This window comes from Clupea harengus, chromosome 20 (genome assembly GCF_900700415.2).
Source record: "Clupea harengus chromosome 20, Ch_v2.0.2, whole genome shotgun sequence".
Taxonomy (NCBI): Eukaryota; Metazoa; Chordata; class Actinopteri; order Clupeiformes; family Clupeidae; genus Clupea; species Clupea harengus.
Window position 1 is genome coordinate 18,576,056 of NC_045171.1, and position 19,315 is coordinate 18,595,370.

At 44.0% G+C, this 19,315-nt stretch overlaps 1 protein-coding gene across 1 annotated transcript; it reads right to left on the reverse strand.

Annotated features, from left to right (window-relative positions):
• Positions 1–4,832: 4,832 nt before the first annotated feature.
• On the reverse strand, positions 4,833–9,626 carry tbx22 (T-box transcription factor 22). The gene is made up of 7 exons (XM_031587536.1): positions 9,469–9,626; positions 8,488–8,589; positions 7,597–7,771; positions 7,311–7,475; positions 5,819–5,883; positions 5,436–5,525; positions 4,833–4,869 (listed from the first exon to the last, which is right to left on the reverse strand). The coding sequence occupies exons 1-7, from the start codon at positions 9,543–9,545 to the stop codon at positions 4,833–4,835; spliced, it is 711 nt and encodes a 236-aa protein (XP_031443396.1). The 5' UTR covers positions 9,546–9,626.
• Between the last annotated feature and the right edge of the window lie 9,689 nt (positions 9,627–19,315).

Here is a 19,315-nt window from a genome sequence, read left to right on the forward strand (position 1 = left end):
ATACTCTCCCATGGCGACGGCGGAGAGGGGCGTTTTTACGCAGGGAACCCAACGCTCTCTCTGGATACATCTAGGCGCAGTCTTAAGTGTGCCCGCAGGCAGACCTGCCGTTTGATAGGGCATAGCACGACTGCTTAATAAGCTGTTAAACTGCCCTTGCTTTTCACATTACCCGCTGGACCTAATTCAATATTGGCGCCAGCTGGTTTCACTTGAAACTTTACAACGCCGTTCAGTCACATCCCATACTCTGACCTGATAAATAACCCCGTTTTATTGAGTTTGCAGAGAAAATACGGTCCAATGTAAACCTCGAATGCGTGGACGTATTAAGGCCCAAACCCTCACCCTGCCTCAGGCCAAAGTGAACTGGGACAGCCGGGCAGAATGCTGGAGATTCCACACTGTTGAGAGAGAGAGAGAGAGAGAGAGAGAGAGAGCGCGCTTGCTATAGTGAGGGTCCTCATCATATCCTATTCGGCCCAAAACATTAGTTAGGCTATGCATTGTATATGCATTGCAATTTCTGACGTTTGACGGTAAACTACCTTCAAAAGTCAGTGCAGACATTTACATTTGCTGCCATTACTTGCATCAAGAAATTCCTAACTGCATTTAGCGCAAATGCACAGAACTGGCGACTGAGACTGGGCACTCTAGCATTCCGGGGAAGCGGTAATGAGAAGCAGACTTACCTAATCAGTTTGTTATTCAAACTGCCTCGGAGCATGCCGAAAGGGACAGTGGAGACATATGTGGAGTCTGGTTATTATGACTGACAGGTGGGCCTTGTTTGATTCAGTCGAAACTAGCATCTTGCTTGGAGCAGGAGGTTAAATTGATTAGCAGGTGCATATTGTTTACATGTGGTTATCATAGCTTCGGTAATTAGAATCACGTAAAATCCGGCCAAAGGAAAAATAGTTCCTCGGCGCTGGTGTCGAATTTATTGACAGCGATGAAGTGGTCTAGAGAAAACCACGGGGACAACCCTTGCGTTGTGCTGCCTCCCGCACCTGACCCTCGATGGACTCAGTGAGCCCGGAGCCTTTATTCATTAATAAATTCCTTTCCTGTTATTTTCTGAGGCACGCAGACGTTACCTCGCTGGCATGCTTGGCCCTGACAGGAAAATTGCCTTCTGGTTTTCGCTGTCCGCCGGGAAACGGGCCATTTCCACCGCTTGGGATAATCCCTGTTCCCGAGCCCCGAAACTGCGGACAGAGGAGTTTGTGGGGGAAATTACTCCCGTTCTCGGTGCTACGGCACAAATTATCACAGCGTTAAGGAGTGGAAGAAACCCGTCTCTGAATACGAGGGGTGAATCAAAAGCTTTACACCAATATTTGTAGACCGGCGTTAGGCACTGTTATTCTAGTTGATAATGTTTGCCACGACTTGTCTCTGGAAACAGCTTGGGAAAGAGCAGCGAAGAGTGTGAAAAGTTACAACATGATCCAGGCCGGTAATACTAAAACAAACTTCACCTATATGAAACAATTCCTTCTTTCCTTCACGAGTGTCAGAGCAAGAGTCTAGCCTATCACCTTTTCACCCTGGGCACAATTAGTTAAACCGAGCAAATTGCCTAATTGAGCCGCTTAACGTGTAATTTTGCGCAACAGTGGTGATTTGTTTCACTTAAAGGCAAACTTCTTGGCAGGTTTTACTCATAAAACACACGTTAATGTCACAAGCTTCCACATATCCACGTTCATAGTCTTCATGGTAACTCCGCAGGAAAAAACTACGCTGTGCTTGTTTTGTGCGTAAAACAATAAGACTAATTAAGTTAAGTTAAGACTAATAAAGTCGTGTAATAATAATTTATTACGAAGTAGGTCGAGGCATTTCCCAACGACTTTAGTGGTGGATTATGGGTAAGATTGAGCATAAAATTATTATTATATATATAATTATTAAAACATGTTTCTAAAACGATAAATACTGCCTCTATGTGGTAATTATTAAAATAATTCTGTAAATATAGAAGAGGACATAATTATAACCATTTTAAAAGAGTTTATAAATGTAGGCTTTAGGTGTTGTTGGATATCAGTATGCCAGTAACTGTCTCCAGATTGGCTAGTCATAATAATTGCTAAGAGTTTAAGTCTAACTTGTGAGAAAACAGATATGTTAAGAATAGAAAATGTTGGTTCTCTTAACTGTCTACATGAAAGCTGATCTCCTCTTTGTTCTGGCCACGGTAAAGTCAGTGGTTACAGCAATCAGGGAAGCAGACTACATGCTGGACTTTACTGGACTTTACTCTGGCCCTGCGCTCATCTGGAGATTTTACAAATTCATAAAAAAAACACAAGAGGAAAAACAAATCCAAGTGCAGTGAAAAATATGCTGGAATTGAACACTGTTTGATTCTTTTTAACATTGTTTTATTTTTTTTATAAACATGTGAGCATCTCTAATCAATATGTAAAATGTGTATCAAAATATAAGCGCTGTTGGGGGTTGTAATTTCTTTCCTTATTTAAAGTGATACATATGTGAGATGCATAGATCTGCGTATAGATTGTCTGCAGTGTCCTCTCCATGCATGACTAACACAAGATATTTAGGGTTGATCCCCAAATCAGTCTTCTGAAAGGTCATATTTGACACACATCCTTGTAATAATCCCTAAACAACAGTTAAGAAAACAGAGGTGGAATGTCTCAGCTGATGGATATCATTCTCATGTATTCCAGTTGCCCTTTGCCAGTCATGTCCAGCACCCCAAACATACTTCATAATAAATGTTTAAAAATGACTTTAAATGTATAGATAACATGACCACATTTGTTATCACAAGAGCATTTTGACAAATGGATTGGAGACAGGGATTGGTTCATATTTTTGTTGCACATCCATTGGCCAAATTATATCCGTCCTTATGAAGGCATATGACTCAAAACCTAATTAGTCTTTAGTTATGAAGAATTACGGTGGATATAACTGAAAACCTGTCATTGTCCATCACCCCCAAAACATACACACACACACACACACACACACACACACACACACACACACAGAGAAGAATGTCCCCGTATACAAATGTACAATGTTTTTTTTATGACCAGTATGAAATAAATGAGAAATATATATTTTCTGATGGCGCCATTTACAAAACAAAAGAGCATTACTTGTGTGAAAACGTTGGTGTTATATACCTGATTTAAAAATATTCAAAAGTTTTTCAAGAAACATACCTGTTCTTAGCTGAAGTTATCTATGTCCACTTACATCTTTATTAAATACTGTCACTAATATGTTAATCCTGTGAGTATTTTTTTGTAAACCTTAATTGCCTTAATTCAACAGCACCAAAACTCTTGCGATTCTGCAAATGAATGGAAGTTCATACACTGAACATTTGTCTCAAATATACACAGTATATTAAAATAGAGTATTCAAGGAAGGAAAAGTATTTTTGTGCAACTCAATCTGTGAATGACAAATCTCCAAGATTTTTCCAACCAAAAAAGCCTTCCTCCTTTTAGCATTCATCTTCCCTGGTAGCTGAATCACCTTTCTCACCCTTCCTAAACTCAACCTCACAACATTCTCTCTCTCTCTTTCTCTCTCTCTCTCGCTCTGTCTCTCTCTCTCTCACTCTGTCTCTCTGTGGTGTGTCCAAACCACTGAATACTTTCTTCTTTCCCTTTGAGAGTACAATTGTGTAGCTCAATGCCAAAAAACATTACTCCACTTTTGACATATTCAGCTTCAATGTGTGTGCGATTAACTGCGCTGCCAGTCCACATAATACGTCCATTCTGCCGAACTCCCTTTGGCTGGCCCTCAAGATGGGGATGATCACCATGATGATGATGATGATTATGATAAGGCAAAAAAAGTCATTTGAAGGTATTCATCCCAGAAGCTGTTGAAACTCAACTGTCCTCTGGTGTTTGTGTTTGTTGGTTGCCATGACAACCTCACGACAGCGTCCCAGGCAGCAGCGTCGTGGGTCAGCTGTCAGAGGCAGTGGTTGATGGCCGGGTGCCATGATGATGCCTGGCGCAGGAGACTCCCAGTCTGTGTTGCCGACGCTGCAGCGCTGGCGGCGCTGCTGGCCAGTTTAGCGTGTCGAGCCAGCGAAGACAGCTGGGGCGTCATGGGCAGACCGCAGCCGTACAGGCCGTAAGGCGAGGTGAGCGCCGAATGGAGGGGGTCATGCTGGGCTGAGCCGACCCCTGACCCCCTCAGACCCTGCAGGTGGAGGAGACAGGCGGACGGGGCCCCAGGCGGCCCCTGCAAACACTGGCCCCTACAGCTGGCCACCTTCTTGCTGTGCAGTGCGGAGAGTAAAGGGAAGTCAGCTGCAGCCAGGGGCCGCAGCAGCCCTTGGTAACCTCGCAGCCCCTCTGCACCATGGGAGTTGTAGGCACGGGCTGTGAGAAGGCTGGTAGCGGGGGAGATCTTGTAGCAGAGTGGGACAGAGAGGCCGTGGAGGGGCGAGTCGCCACAGGACAGGGCAAAAGGGCCAGAGGAGGTGGGGCAGGAGGACAGGGGCAGTAGGCTCTTCAGAGGGGAGAGGCCAGCACAGCCTGCTGGGGACCTAGAACTGGCATCTGCAATAGAGCATTAGAAAGTGAAAGAGTCAGCCATTTCTGGCAAAAGGTTGTTGATATTTGCGCTCAACAGACAATCAAATTACAACCCCTCCCTTCCATGCTACTGAAGCAAGATGTTGATCAGCTGAAATTGTATATGGCTTGGTCCATGCCACTATGTTAGTTCCCCATTTACAGAGCCAGGACGGTGTACGAACACCGGAGTTTTTTTGAGTGCACACACTGAATCAACAACCAGAGGACTGTGGGGAGTCATGCTGAATTTGACAAAGGATCAGAATTTGACTGGATCAGAATTTGCTATCGGATCAGAAATGTGGACTGCACCTTGATCCGCTTTACAACAAATAACCATGAAAAGAGACTTTAAGTGGAACAATTATGGTTTCTCCCTACAGGGATGGAGGTTCAAAGGGAAGTGCCTTTTTATATGATTGTGAGATAAGGAGATATTGGGGGGCTCTTACAAATCCCTCATAGCCTTATATGTGTATGTGAGAGTGTTTAAAATCCTCAGAAGTGTCCTGTCTTCAAATGCTGGCAAGATGTCCACATATGCTTAATTTAAGAGTACAGCACATATCAAACACATTTTTATCCAACCTTAATCCTACCCTCCTTTTCACCGTTTTTATCCACTTTTATCTCAAACAAGAGTAAAGATACTTAAACAAATATCTGATGTTGGTAAGGTTGGCAAATCAAATAAATAGTGTCACTGAAGTGTCAAAAACCAAACTCAAGAAAAAGACATTTAACTCTCATTGATTTTTCAAATGGAATTGAGAATTTGTTGGCATGGCATATTCAGCAACTGTCCTTTATAGCTTGTGAAAGAAATTTCAATGTTTGTCTGAACCTTGCAATTCCAGCGCAAAGGGCTTGAAGTCAAGACTGATTGGGTTTCTCCAGGGATACGACTCCAGGATTCCATCCAGAACTCCCCTGAATCCCACAGAGGGGGAGAGAGAGAGGGAGAGGGAGAGGGAGAGATGCTGAGGTTAGTAACACAAAGTGAAGTACATTTTGAAATATTACAGTGCTATGCTGAAGGGAGTATATAGTATGTCTACAAAACTAAACAAGAATTCCTACCTTATTTCACAATAAAATCTTGTAACACTTTAAGGTTATTTAAGTTATTAAAATGCTCATATGTTTATCTGCTCATGAACAGAACATATAAAAGTATTCATGTAGTATTATGTTTCATGTGAAAGTTTTGTGAAGTCCATTACCTGTTTCTCCCTGGGTCTCTGAAACCTTTGGCAAACGGGTTTCTGTCAATCTTCAGTTTGGTTATCTAATCCGTAAGAATAAAAAAAGCAACAAAAAAAAAAACACAAAACAAAACAAAAAAACATACACATTGTCAACTTGGACAGACTTCCAGTATTCAGCAAACCAACAATGACCTCAGATTTTATGGAGCGAGATTGAGAGGGAAGCCTGCTCTCTATCCTCAGAGGGCCTGTCACTCCCCAAGCCACCCAGGGCGATGTGCCATGTCAAACAGGCCTGTGTGATAACAGGGGACTTGTTGGGCATACTTTTATATGGGGCTTTTAACTATGTGGACTCCACTGGCTTGGCTGGCCCCAAAGCGGTCAGGCTGTAAAACAATCTTCTGCAGTAAAAAAGTGGTCACTGATGAAAAGAATTGGCAGGCTGGCAGGCCGGCCGTGTGTGTGTGCGCGTGTGTGTGTGTGTCCTTTCGTGAGCGTGTGCCATGTTTATATTTCTAAGTTTACAATAGTGAGTATATTTGTGTGTATTTCAGTGTATGTTCTCAGTCACATATAAAATGTGTGTGTGCACATAAGACAGTTTATGCATGTGTGTGTTTCAGGGTCTCAAATGTATAGCTAAACAAATGTGTCTTGAGTTTGCATCCAAACAGTATGTTTATGCATGCTTGCGGTGTGTGTACGTGTGTCAGGCCTGCCGTGTGTACGCCAAGACGAGCCAAACCACCACCACCCCTTCCACACAGATCGCTGACACACAACGCGTGTTCCATTTGTGCACGGCAAAACAGCTCTCCTCTCCCAAACACTATATCATCATAGACCCCCCCCCCCCCTCCTGGGCCTTGTGCCGGGGTCATCTGTACCCTTTGACCCCTCCCTGACTGTAGCACTGACGTGAGTGTGCAGTTGTGTGTGTGTGCGTGCATCTGTCTGTAAGTATGGAGGTCTTTGAAGCTCCGAGACCCTCTTCTTCCATCAGGGCTCCCAGAATGTGCTTTACATGTTCAGGGTCCATTGCCAGAGCTACCCGCCTCTCACTGTGATTTATAGCCACCCTGAGTGGCCTGCAGAAGTATGACCTGTTTATGTGCCTATATGAACCTGATACGGGCCAACTCACTTTTACTGTTGGAGAGGCTCATTCGCTAAAGTGTATAAAAGCCTGACAAAGTCTATCAGCATTTGGATGGTTTTATTTTCATCCCCCCAGATCAAATTTGATCTGTTATATGAAATTAAAGAGTACAAATTTGGCTTAATTAAATAATAACCTTATGACCTCAATAACAAAAATAAGTTGTAAAGACAAAGGAAAGGTCTATCCTGAATGACATGTTCATCAAATGGCTTCATCATAAGAATGTTAAACACGACTAATAATAGTGAAGATCAGAATTGTCCTGCAGACAATAACGAATCTCTAGTGTTCTGAAATATCTCGACCTTAACGGCGTTGGTTAAAATGAAATGAGGACATTACCTGTTGGTTCTGGTAGGCTGTTACTGTGGTAAACTGCGTCTCGGGGAAGGAAAAAGTGTGCACGCCTTCAGCCGGGAGAGACAGCATCTGCGAGAGGTCCAAGCGGGGATCGTGCTCGATGACATGGACGCGCGGCTTGTACCTGTGCATCGACTGCAGGATGATCTGCATTTGACGAAAGATGAGGAATATTTGTCAATCACCTCGTAATCCTCTCCCTGACCACGGTCAGCATTCCGAAGGTAGATAATCAAGATAACTTGAGAGAGGCTACGCATAGACATACATGGCCTTTGTCATCCATCTCATTGTTGGTGAGTTTGACACGGTCGAAGCTGATAACCTGACGCATCCAGGTCTCCCCCGAACACGGCGAGTCAGGGTGAACGTATAGCCGAGGCGCTATGCACGAATGGTCAGTGTTTCCCGCCACCATCCACTGGGAGCTGTGATACACGTACCTACGTAATAACAGACATACCCTTGTTATTGTTAAAAATATAAAACATGTGAATTCATAAGTGCCATTTGACTGACAAGCTATCAAAACAATGACTGAGATAAGATTAAGATAAGCAATGCGTAATGAGAGTTGTTACCTTATGTTTCCATTCAAATTACTTAAATTCAATTTAGCCAAAATAGTAATTTGATATAATTTACATAATACGCTATGTCGGTGTGTGAGCAAAAAAAAGAGACAAAAGGGGTTGCTTAAAATAAATATGCCAACATACCCTAATAAGTCAAATCAAATAGTCCATCAACATTTAATAATGTCGACCCTGGGGTATAGGACATATTTTAAATAAGTTCCATTACATTTTTCGTTAACTGTAAATGCCTAAATATTTTTTATTATGTTCATTAAGCGTTAATGTATCGATTTCCAGTACAAAAATATGCGATATACGATCAGACGAGTAATGCCACTGACGACCTAAACACAACTTGTAAGGGTTCAAATGGTGAACTTTAAGAGCAAATGGACGCTAGTCAATACTGTGCTGAGATTCGAGTGTTTCAAGTAGTTGCAAAATTGCATCGACAGCTTTCATATACATTTGGTTATTTAATTCACATACCATATTTCGAGATATAACTGTTGCAAACGAGTCAATGCTCTGAAACAGTAAAAACAATATAGGTTTGTTTAGAGAATACGGGATTAACGCACCTGTATCTCTTGGAGTCCACAGGCATGATGTCCATGGCGATGTAGTACTGTTTGAACGGATCCAAGTTTCTAACTTTTACCCGAACCGATGGAAACATTCTCCTGCAGAAACACCGCATTCATTTTAAATTCAGTAATCTACTAATTCGGCAGGTCTAAAAATACCACATTATTCCAGATTTAAAAACAAAAGTTTCAGAGAGGTTTCAAAGTATTAGACTGCTTATCGTATGTTTAAAAAATAAATGACAAAATAGTTGTAGCAAGTTGAAAGGCATATTATTGCCCTTGTGGGATATAAATAAAAAAGTTGGTCTTGTATGATTAAAGTCAAAAGGTTGATTTACGACTGCAGTTATCATTCCAAGATCTGTTGTATGTTGATTGTTGGCCTTTATATGAAATATTTAGCTTGTTTTAGTGTGCGGTAATTGCAGTGGGAAATACACAGTGGAAATAAAGCCCACGGTTTCTTTGTATTTCATTCTCCCTCGGTGTAGCCAATGTCAAACATAATCCCTCTGGACCATGTAATCACGTTTCCTAAAGGTAATCGGAAAGTTTTGCCCTGGTGTAATCTGAGCATCACTTTTTCCTCCCAATGAACCCCAGCCCAAAGGTTGCACTTCATTCCAGTACTGCACTTTGAAATATCTAATGTATAGCTGTAAAATTATATCGTACTTGCCACAAACCACCAGACATCACCAAACTATGCATAGCCTCTTTACATTTATACCCTAGCTTTTTACATGTACAGAAGTTCCTGCCTTTAGAAGTATTTATTTTCCTTTAGTAGTACACTCAAATCATTTAAAGTGAATGTTGTCAGAGGAGGTTTACTAAACAAATCAATTGCTAATGTTTTAACAATTTAGAGCAGGTTAACATACAAGACAATTTATCTTCAAGATCATTTTAAGATCACCAACACGTTACGCGTAGTCCAACAGGGGATTCTTGGCTGCTGTCAAAGTTTACCTGCCAGCTTTAGTGATTATCATTTCCGTGCCGATCTCGTGGAATCGGTTCCACAAGTCTGATCCCTGAAGTTCCATGCGCACCTCCCTCTCGGGTTCCTGGTCGCGTTCGCTGTCTACGGGCTTCCGTAAAAGCAGCGACGCTTTCCTCCGCCTCTCGCTTTCTTTGGAACATCACACACCACAGTAAAAAGGATGCTGCATGCAGACTCAGTGAACGTCTCGTAGTAACTATGCCAATTCACCCTTATACTATGTAAATAAAAATACAATGAAATATAAGCATACTATTGTCTTCTTATTTTTGTGAACTTAAAGTGTAAGTTATACTAGATCATTGAAAGAAGTTATGATTCATATGTCATTAACAATGAATCCACGAAGTATTTGTCTCCGTATCCAGGCTAGTTGTTGGCCTTTCCAGATAAATAGTTTAAAATATAGCCAAACTGTGCTAAAATTCGCTCTATGTGATAACTTCAACTGTTAATGTTCCCGTGCGTAAAATTAAATGTTAGCAAAGTAACAATGTCCAGGACTTCTGTAAGCTAGATGTGACACCAACCCTTCTCTTCTCCATCGGTGATCATGGTTCCTGCCGACGAGCTACGCTCCTTCTCGGGCGTAAAGTGTTCCAGCAGACGCTCATCCTTTTCGCTTTCCACTTTCACCCGTTTGCAGCTTTTCCCAACCAGCGCCTCCACGGAGAAGGCGTGAGCCCGCGAACTCAGACCCTGCATTCTGGGCCAGCAAGTCGCAAGCGAGCCTCCGTCTTCTGTCGAACTTAACTTGTTATCGTGCCTCATTCAGGACGCAGGGCATCCACACTCCAGCCGCTCTCACTAGAACGTCATGGACACACAAGTTCACACGTGTCTCCCCTGCGCCCTTACATTTAAATTGTCAATATTTTCCTCCAGTTCCCTCAGGTTCAGTGTCTTCCACCCTCCCAGCCTCCGTGCTCCCCTCCCTCTCTTATTTGCTGCCGGGTTGGAGACCAGCCCTTGTTGTCAAATAGCAAGGCTCCAATAGGAGAGCGGAGTGAGAAAGGAATCACGCAGCGACTCCCAACAGAGTAATCTACCGCTGCTTCCGAATTTGCTGTAACTTCACATCCGTTCTAGTTCAGATGGTGCGTGTCGCGCTTCATGGAATCTATTTTCTGACCAATTGCATAGCTTTAATTTAGGAGGATGAGCATCCATAAAGGTTTCTTTTAAGACCGTTTGATAAATTCGTTCAACTAACATGCTTTGTTATTTATTGCATTTTCAATATTACACGAAGCCATCTGCAGTATCTAGCCTACACCCAGCAAAGGTACAACGTTTAAAATAATGCATTATTTGGAATCAACTGGATACACTTTCTAAAAGTAAACATAATCTAAGCGCAAACGTCTTCACTAAAATCATCATATTAGCCTAGATTCTATATGTAGCCTGCTGTATTAATTCGGTGCTACCTTAATCTTTTTGATTGTAGAGCACTGTCGTCTGCAGAAAAACATTCACATTTGGTTGTAACATCTATCACTGATTAAATGACGCTCTAGGTAGGCTATGAAGTACTCTCAGTCCCAGTCCATGAAAAAGGTTCACATTAGGCCACACAAATGTAATACAAAATGAATTAATTCATTGTGAATAGGCTACGTCTCACAATTCAAACTGCACTCTGTTCATCTTTCAAAACTACAACAGCATATTCAATACAGGCTGTGTGAACGAGCTAAATTTTGTTACACCCACTTATGTAAAATCATCGTCCATTTCCTCCCAAACACACAAATCGCAAAAACGCGTGGAAGGCTTACACCATAATCAGAAGTCAAACTTTTGGACCAAGCTTAATCCGTTTGTGTGTACAGAAAATGCTACGCTTTTACGTGCCAAATGCAGATATTCGATATTTGACATGGTATTTATGAAAGATTTTTGTTGGAGCTACCCGTTTGACAGATTGTTTTATTAGTAGGGGCGGTAAGCAGAAATCACTTTGCTTTCATGTTACTTCAAATTTGGCTTAATGGAATTTATGCAGAGGAAGAGAAGGAAAATCCAGGGACAAATATTTTATTCCAGCTAACTGGCACCATCTGGAACGCGTATTTAAAATATCTCCATGAAACTCACTCTTTTTTTTCGGTTGAAGCTAACATTTCCTATATTAATTTGGGGGGCTTTCCGTGAAGCAGTGTTCTGTCTGGTTGTCTCCTTTCCCTCCACCCTTCGTTCAGGGCTTCCTTACCCGGTGCAGAGCTCCTGTCTGTTTCTCATAATGTCATAGCTATCATGTGAAGTTTTCAGCGTCGGCAAAGCGGTCGTAATGACAGGTTTGGATTATTAAATTACTGTCCGACATGAAATAGATCCGTTTTACACAAATAAAGAAGAACGAGGCTTATTAAAAATGTTTTTTAATCACAGAAAATAATTCCACTGAAGAAAAAGGCAAATTGCAGTTGTGTTTATATGGTACGCTTGGTTTGTTCGCTGATGGAGATTGGGGGGCCTCCGCTCTGACAACACGCACACAAACAAACGTTGCGCAATGCCTCTGTCATCAGAATGCGAAAATTTAAACATTTCAATTCCACTTCTGCTGTTTTTTTTTAGCCGGACGACCTGAAGTTGTTGTTTTGCTTTGTTTAATTTCTAACAAGTGCATCCAAATAACTTAACCCCAAACTTGAAAGTAGATTATTTCATTATTTAAAAAAATCCCATCTTCTTTGCATATTTATGTCTGTAATAAACAACTTGGAGTAACAGTCTTTTCAATGTCACCTTCAATGAAAATGAGTGATAAAAACTCTGGTTTGTAATGCATGACTTCATTCATGTGTATTTAATGGTGATGCCAAGTGCTGTGCGAGCACAGTTGTGTATTTTTATAGTCTGAGTTATGGGCTTTTTTATGCCATGTTCATTCCCCTTAATTAAATCACACACTTTGTCTGGTAAATACAAAATCTACCAAGGCAAATGACAATAGTAGGTTGTACTATGAGCTGACCTAAGTTTGTCTTATTATGTTAAGCCAAACACCAAATTGCTTTTGTATGATTCGTATGTATGTACGTGTGGCAACGAAAACCAGACACTCCAGACCAATTTAACGCGAGGCTAGATTACCATTAAAGCGGAAGTACGCTTGATCAGGTGTAATTACCGAACATCCCAATGATTTCCGAAACTCAAGACGACACTTCCACATCCGGATTATCGAGGTTTAGCCTACCCCTATCAATAAACATGTGTCCACGAAAATATGACCAAAGCCCTGGACATGGCCTATCTTCAAACCAGTCAGAAATAACAAATAAAGGCTTGAGTTTTGAGCTCGTGGTCAAACATTACGGGACAGAAATGTGATAGACAATTCTCCTTTAGAGTTTTCATTCTCTAACGACCCACAGGCTGTAGGGTAACGAATTCCCTCCGTCCTGGTAGGCTTCCTGGCTTCCAGATGTTTCACCAGACACCGTGCGGCAAGGTCTACCTGAAGTTATCTTCTCCTGACCACTTCGGAAAGTTGGACCGAGCTCTCACTTGTGGAGTTACACATACTACGCCGAGTTTTAAACGTTAGTCACCGGCGGAGCGAGCGGTAAACAGTGATGGGAAATGAAGCATGAATGACTGATTGCTGATCGCCGTGTTTGCCCAACCGATGCCTGTCAAATCTAGTCAATCTGTTAGGGGAACATGACACTCCCGATTGTAGACTTATTTGTAAACAAAAAAGAGGGTTGGAATGGGGTGACCTGTTTAGTGTTTTCTATTCTGGAGTATTACCCTACAACATCAACAATACTGAATTCTCTCTCTCTCTCTCTCTCTCTCTCACACACACACACACACACACACACACACACACACACACACACACACACACACACACACACACACACACACACACACCATGGTCATATTTCCATTTTCATTCACAGTGTCAGCAGGACCCAAGATGGTTATGGAACACAATTTTGACTACTGCCACCCGCTGCTTACATCTCCCCAAACTGATTTGTTTCCCTCCCTCTTCTGATCACTCCCTTCCTCTCCCTCTCTCTCCGTCTCCTGGTGACAGCTGAGGCTCGGCTGACAGTCTGGCTGAAAAGCCGGGCTTCTGCACTAAATCTGCCTCTGTAAACACTCACAGCCAGAGAACGAGAGAGCGAGAGGGAGAGAAACAGAGAGAGAGAGAGAGATTGGCCAGCATGCCGGCCTGCTTTCCCCCCTTCTGTGCCCAGACCGGACGGACGCTAATTGGCCTCAGCAGCTTTCCCAGGTCGGGGCAAGCCAAGCCTGCCAGTCCCGGCACTAACTGGACATGACTGCTCCCAGGATGGTTTGTTTTAGGGGCTTCAGACTGACACTGAGCAGAGAAGGCCCCACTCATTCTGCCACCTTGCCTGAGGAGGGAGAAGAAATGGCATAGGCTCCCCAGAGGTGAGGTGAGTGGGTGGGGTGGGCTAGCTTTTTTATGCCACCTCTTTTGCCCCAGATCACTGGGCTCAATTGTGTGTGTGTGTGTGTGTGTCTGTGTGCCAAGGGGGGAAGGAGTGCCAAGGAGGCCTATCGAGTGTTCTGAGCCCCAGCCATGTTTATCCAGCACTCTCCCTAACTGATACTTATATGCATTTCCCACTTCCGCACAGGAACACACACACACACACACACACACACACACACACACACACAGAGACACACACACACACACACACACACACACACACACACACACACACACAGACAGACAGACAGATAAACACACAGATGCAGACACAAAACACACACATACTCATTCATTCACAAACACACACCCACACACAGCGGACACACATACACATGTGAATATGCACACAAACACACATACAACTGTGTGCACACACACACAAGCACATACAGATGTACACACTCACTCCGACACACACATGCAAATCTACACACATGTACACACATATACATGCACTCTCCTTCCCTCTCTCTCTCTCTCTCTCCCTCTCTCTCTCTCTCTCTCTCGCTTATTCACCCACTCACAAACTACCCTGCTGCTCTGAGTGTCTGCCTCCTGTACTGTTCTGAAACCCAAGCTCCACTTAAGCGGGAGAAGGGCACTTTGAGGAGCCATGTTGAGCAGGTATTTATTTTCTCTGTAAATGTGCAGGTAAGATGTGAGGAAGTGGGTAGGGGGGATATCAGGGGGTATGAGAGGGCTTTTTCTTTTTCAGGTTGTGTCTGAAGCTGTGACGAGTATGTCTCTGCTCCCTCACACACAGAGAGAAAGTGAGAGACATTATGTTACAGACACAGACACGCACACACACACACAGACACGCACACACACACACACACACACACACACACACACACACACAAACACACAGACACAAACAGACACACAGACACACACACGCACACGCACACACACACACACACACACACACACACACACACACACACACACACACACACACACACAGACCCATATACACATGCCTGCCCGGCACTCTTCCTCTGACGTTGACATTGAAGCTGGCAGCATCCCTGCTCATCGGCATCTGATTCTAATCAGCACTCCGCGGCCGGGCCTCAGATGTCTGCTTATGCCCCCCCGCCGCCAGGCCTTTCATTCTAAAACAACAAAAAAAAAGACACAGATCAAAAACGAGAGTGAAAGAAAAGAAGAAAAAAAAGAAGTTCTGTTCTAACAGCATGTCTGCATGTGTGAGAGGCAGTCATAGTGAGTGAGAGACCAAGGGAGGTTCCTCATTCCACAATGAAAAGAGAGAGTGAGTCAGAGGAGAGGAGGAAGAGGCAGACTTCAGGGAGAGACAGCTCAGTGTGGGGACTGAGGGGCAGAGGGTGGAGAGAGTGTGGGGGGGAGGCGGCGGGAGGGGGGAGACGTGCCGAGCAATTACGGCGTGACAAATTCCTCTGACCCTCCCGCGCCTGGCATCGTCACCCCTCTGTCGGGCGTCTGGTGTGGTACACCCGCCGCATCTGGATCCCATCAGCGCTGCTCGCTGAGAGGTTGTTATCGAGCGCTTTAGTGTGAACGCTGCCCTTTTTACGGTGCCACAGTGGGAAACAAAATAGTAATTAAAAACGAAACGTGCCTTGTCGTTTTTTTTCCCTTCTTCTTTCTCCTTTCGTTTTTATCTAAACGAGGAGATTGATTCAAAGTGTGTCCGCACGGACGACATAAAGTCCAGTGGTATCCCCTCTCCGCCCGAGAGTGCAGTTAATCGACCGCGCCGTCCAACTGGAGTTCACGGACAATTGCGTTTAGGGGACGCTTTGATTGGCTGCTGAATGCCATCCAGAAGTCTTTCTCTGAATATGCACCATTGATATTTCGCTCTCTAATGTTTTAGCGCGTCTTCTTTTAGCCACAGCTAATGAGTCTCCGTCCCTTAATGTCGAAGAGAGTCTCTGTGTGTTCAACTGTGATTGCTTGTTAAAAAGCGTCTGAGGACGAGGAGAAAGATAAATTGCCTGATCAGCGTTCCCTGGAGAGCGAGAAACAAATGAGTGAATGGCAAGTTAATGAGTGATCTAAAAGGGCTTTAGCGAAGGAGATTGTATTTATTTATTTAACTTAACGGCTTAATTGGTGATTGAGAAAGCAGTATGGGACCAATTAAATCCAGTTCCTTTGTTTAGCCTGATGCATAGACGTCCACACATTCCCATTTCATTAGAGGTAGGCTTATTCTTTTTTAAGTTTTGCATCACATCTCTGCTTATCAGCAATACCAAAGGGATCTTGTTACCCTGTTTTTATGCTGACTTTTCTAAATGCTTAAAGTTGATGTGCTCACACATACAGAAGAATTATTATTTCTTAATATCACTCACTCCCTGGAGTCCTATAAGTAAAGCTGTCATGAGAAGCTCCGTCTGGGCTCTAAATGTGTCGTTTCAGAGTGACAGGCCAGGCTTTCATCATGACCCGTGAATGCGCCCTGGTTAGGCCTGACGGGCGGGCTCCCCGTGCCCAGCTCAGCAGCGCCCATCTGGGCCCGGCGCTGTGGGCACATCGGGGTGCTGATGCTGCTGCTAGCGCTCGCTTCCAGAACCGCAGCCCAGAGTGCGGCTGGAATTTAACGGCTCATGTGCCAAAGCGCTCAGCGTTTTACTGCTGGGGTCGGGGTCGGGGTGGTGGGGGGAGCAGCGGGCAAAGGAGGGGCTGCCCAGTGCTGGTGCTCTGTGCTGGGGCTGCCAGGATGTGTGTATGTTGTGAATTAACTTTTGAGGGGAAGGCGCCCTCTCTCGTATACACACATACACACACACTTTCTTTCTCTTTCTCTCTCCTCTCTCTCTCTCTCTTTATCTCTTTCGTTCTGTCTCTCGTCTCACCAGGTTCGGCTCTCGTTTTCTTTGTCCTGTCTTCAGCTTTGTCTTCTACTTCTTCAAGTTCACCCTTCTTCTAAAACTGTATCACTCTCTCTCTCTCTCTCTCTTTCTCTGTCTCTCTCTGTGTCTACTCAGTTTGTTGTTGTAATACTTGGATGTTGTTTGTTTCTCATCACCTTGTTTGAGTCTTAACGTCATCACATCTAAGTGCAGATCAGTGTGTGAGCTAATAGAGTCTCAGCCCCTAAATGTGTCTCTTTGATTTGTTGGTAATTGCATGTTTGTGTTAGTATGTTTGTGGATGAGAGAATGCTGATTATGCTCTTTTGTGTGTCCTGTGTATGTGCGCATGTTAAGATTGAGTAGTGGAGTGTGTGTGTTTGTTTGTCAGTGTTTGTACACCAATCCCAGCACATCTCAGTTCATCAATATGTGTGTGTGTGTATGTGTGTGTGTGAGTGTATGTGTGTTTGAGTGTGTGAGTGTGTGTGTGAGTGTGTGTTTGTATGAGTGAGCAAGTGACTCCGCCACTAGCCAGTTGGTGATGGTGTGGTTAATGACTGCGGTCGGAGAAACAAAAACAAGCTGAAATTGATAATGAATTTCAGACACACCATGCAAACCATCAAAAAGCCATCCGGAGGGGAAAAACACATTGCGTGGTCGCTGGCTCCACTCAGCTCTCATTCAGTCAACATTGCCATTGGGAGAAGGATGCCCAGTGAGGGGGGGGGGGGGGGGGGGGGGCGAAAAAAGCCCTCTCGCTTCAGAGATCCCTCATTTTTCAAGTGTGTGGGATGAAATGTGCTGTGAAAAGTGCTATAATGGAAATCAGCATTTTGCGCCGAGAAAACATCCAGAAACCTCTTCTTGGAACACGCCCTGTGTCATTGCCAAGCTACTGTGTTTGAGTCAGGAAACCCCAAAAAGGCACAATGCAGTTTTTGCTGTCATATATCTTGGCAGAGATGTGTGTATGTTTATGGAGAGATGGAGCGTGTGAATGAAATGGATCCAAAAAGAGCAGAAGAAAGGGACAGAGTGACAAAAAGAGAAGTTGAGAAGCTAAATATGTATATTTGTAGCTGTCGATACAGCACTACACTGCAGAGACAGGGGCATTCCCCGGATGAGTGACTCCTCTTGGAGTCCAGAGGGGAGACGGGCCGTGGGCCCAGGGTGGCCCCAGTGGGGAAGTTGTAGTTGGGGTAACATTATACTGTATCGAGGGATGTTTGTTTTAACTGAACCTATCACCATTGTTGTGAATAAAAACATTTCATCATCAAAGGCTTCCTCCCAGGTCCATTTTTACTTTCAGAGGTTGATATATTTATGAGGTTTGTGTATCTGGATGTGGTTTAACTGCCCTCACCATCACCACACACACACACACACACACGTAAACGCAAAAATCAAAGGGAACAAGAGATGAAAAATAAAAATATAATTAAAAAATGAAGGAGGAAAAAATATCTGGCAGGGCTGCAGACACTTTTAATGCGACGTGAAAAACCTCGGGCAGTTCTTTAACAGTTAGCTTGTCATTTTTATTTGCCCCTTCAAATAGATGCAGCGCGTGGCTTTCAAGCCCGTGCCAAAGCTGAACGGGCGATGGCTGAAAAGCTTAGTTTCTGGCGCGGCGCTGCACCCTTATTATCATTACCGCAAACTGTAATTCACATGTCAGTCAGAGGCTCAAACTAAGCTGAGGCCCACTTGGCAAGGGAGGCACCGGGGGCCTGCTGAATACTTCCAGGCCTTTAGTCTGGTGATCCATGAAGGCCAGGGAGAGGAGGAGAGGGTTAGGAGAGGAGAGGAGAGGAGAGGAGAGGAGAGGATGGTGAAGGAGAGGAGAGAAGAGGAGATGAGTAAGAAGAGAAGAAAATGGGAGAGAGAAGGAAGAGAAGCACAAGAAAGAGCAGAAGAGGAGATGAGGGGGATCAGTTCAGGTAAAAGTAAAAGTAATGGTACAGGAAACGTAAAAGGAGGAGAGGGAAAAGGAGAAGAAGAAAAAGAGGAAGAGGATGGAGAAGAGAGGATAGCGAAGGAAGGGGAAATGAGGAGAGGAGAGGGGAAAGGAGGACAGGGAGAAAAGCGAAGAAAGGGGGGTTGGTGAGGAGGACAGAGGGGAGTCGACCGAAGTAGAAGAGGAGTGGAAAGCACTTGAGAGTGGGAGAGAGGAGGAGGCAGTCTCAGCAGAGTCTCCGCATCCCAGTCTTACAGAAGGCAGTGAGCCGGGAGGGCAGACCTGACTCTGGGTTAAGAAAGCAAACCTCCTGAGTCACAAAGCGCCGCCTTAGTCCCAGGCACCACGGATACTGATTTAACGGCCTTGTCATAATACCCACCGAAAAATGTGAATTTCAAGTTTCACAAGCGAGATTTGCTTTTTCTAAAAGAGCACCTGGGCACTCGTAAAAGAATAAAGAATAAAATAAACATTCTAATTTCTGGAAGCTTTCCTATGCGAGGCCA

Bases quoted from the DNA above. Each gene is read 5' to 3' on its own strand.
- tbx22 (XM_031587536.1), bottom strand. From the start codon at position 9,545: ATGGAACTTCAGGGATCAGACTTGTGGAACCGATTCCACGAGATCGGC. The intron at 7,476-7,596 runs GTATGTCTATGC...CGTCAAATGCAG, and splicing joins AGATGGATGACAAAGGCCAT to ATCATCCTGCAGTCGATGCA. The intron at 5,526-5,818 runs GTAATGGACTTC...TGTGGGATTCAG, and splicing joins AGAGACCCAGGGAGAAACAG to GGGAGTTCTGGATGGAATCC.